This window comes from Odontomachus brunneus, unplaced genomic scaffold, assembly GCF_010583005.1.
Source record: "Odontomachus brunneus isolate Ranch 3 - 2012 unplaced genomic scaffold, Obru_v1 Obru_scaffold_196, whole genome shotgun sequence".
NCBI classification, from domain to species: Eukaryota; Metazoa; Arthropoda; class Insecta; order Hymenoptera; family Formicidae; genus Odontomachus; species Odontomachus brunneus.
In genome coordinates, this window is record NW_022639646.1 from 15640 (window position 1) to 16670 (window position 1031).

At 24.4% G+C, this 1031-nt stretch overlaps 1 protein-coding gene across 1 annotated transcript in view; it reads left to right on the top strand.

Moving 5' to 3' along the window:
- The window catches only part of LOC116851935 (aminopeptidase N-like), a 1079-nt gene extending 944 nt beyond the window's left edge, over nt 1-135 (top strand). Inside the window, exon 3 of the mRNA XM_032831866.1 lies at nt 132-135. Coding sequence (XP_032687757.1) covers nt 132-135 — 4 coding nt within the window. The remainder of the gene's footprint in view (nt 1-131) is intronic.
- The last annotated feature ends 896 nt before the right edge of the window (nt 136-1031 follow it).

Consider the following 1031-nt stretch of genomic DNA (forward strand, 5'->3'; position numbering starts at 1 on the left):
TCCATAGTTACTCCTTTTTTTCCCATAGTATTTTATTAATATATTTTCTGATTAATTCTAATTACTTATTTCCACACCAATCACAATTGTGATTTTACATTGTCCAAACACATCGAAATTGTTTTCCGCAGGTAATAGCATTTGTAAAATCACACCCAAATTTAACAAAGAAGGAGAAGAGTATAATTGAAATTTTCGTTAAACATCGGAAGATAGAGTTAGAGAAAATATCTCACAATTTGCGTATGTTTTGAAACAGAGGGAATCTATTTTAATAATTGGATGAGTCAACAAATAAATTAAGAACGTATCGAAGAATTGGAGCAATTGTAATTTTAATCTAACATTATATACAACCAATATTATATCCAACCGATATTATATACAAGCATCTATATAGTATAATCATCTGCTATTATTAATAATATTAGATATAATTTAATAATGGATTTTATATTTAATATATTAATAGAGATGTTTGCTTGATTTTATTATAGCGATCCAATATAATAAACTGAGCTATATATAGTAAATAATTGCTTAATCATATATGATGATGTTGATATTTTGTAATATAAACTTTTATTTTTTTTCACTCTTGTAGTTGTAAATATCCATTGTATTTTTTTAAAGAAAGCCAAATAGATGTTTTTATTATAATATTCATTGAAAATATTTTGTTGTTCCTGTCCATTTTTGTGAATTACTGTAATTGTTAATCGGATTGCAACTGACGATTAAGCGAAACCTTTGCAATAATTTGCAAGAATACAACTAACTATTTAGTAAAAATATAACTGATTGTTTACATGAATATGATGAACTCTGATCTTATGAATTGTAGATAAAAACAAATCTTGAAGATTAAATAGATCTAAATACAGTAATAATTATATAAAAATCTTGAACATTATTATGATGCATTATTTCACTCGCACACACATACTTACCTTCTCGATTTTTCTTTTTCTTCTTTAAACAGTTAACTTACATAATATATTGTATAATAGTTATTTCGCAATTTTCAGAGT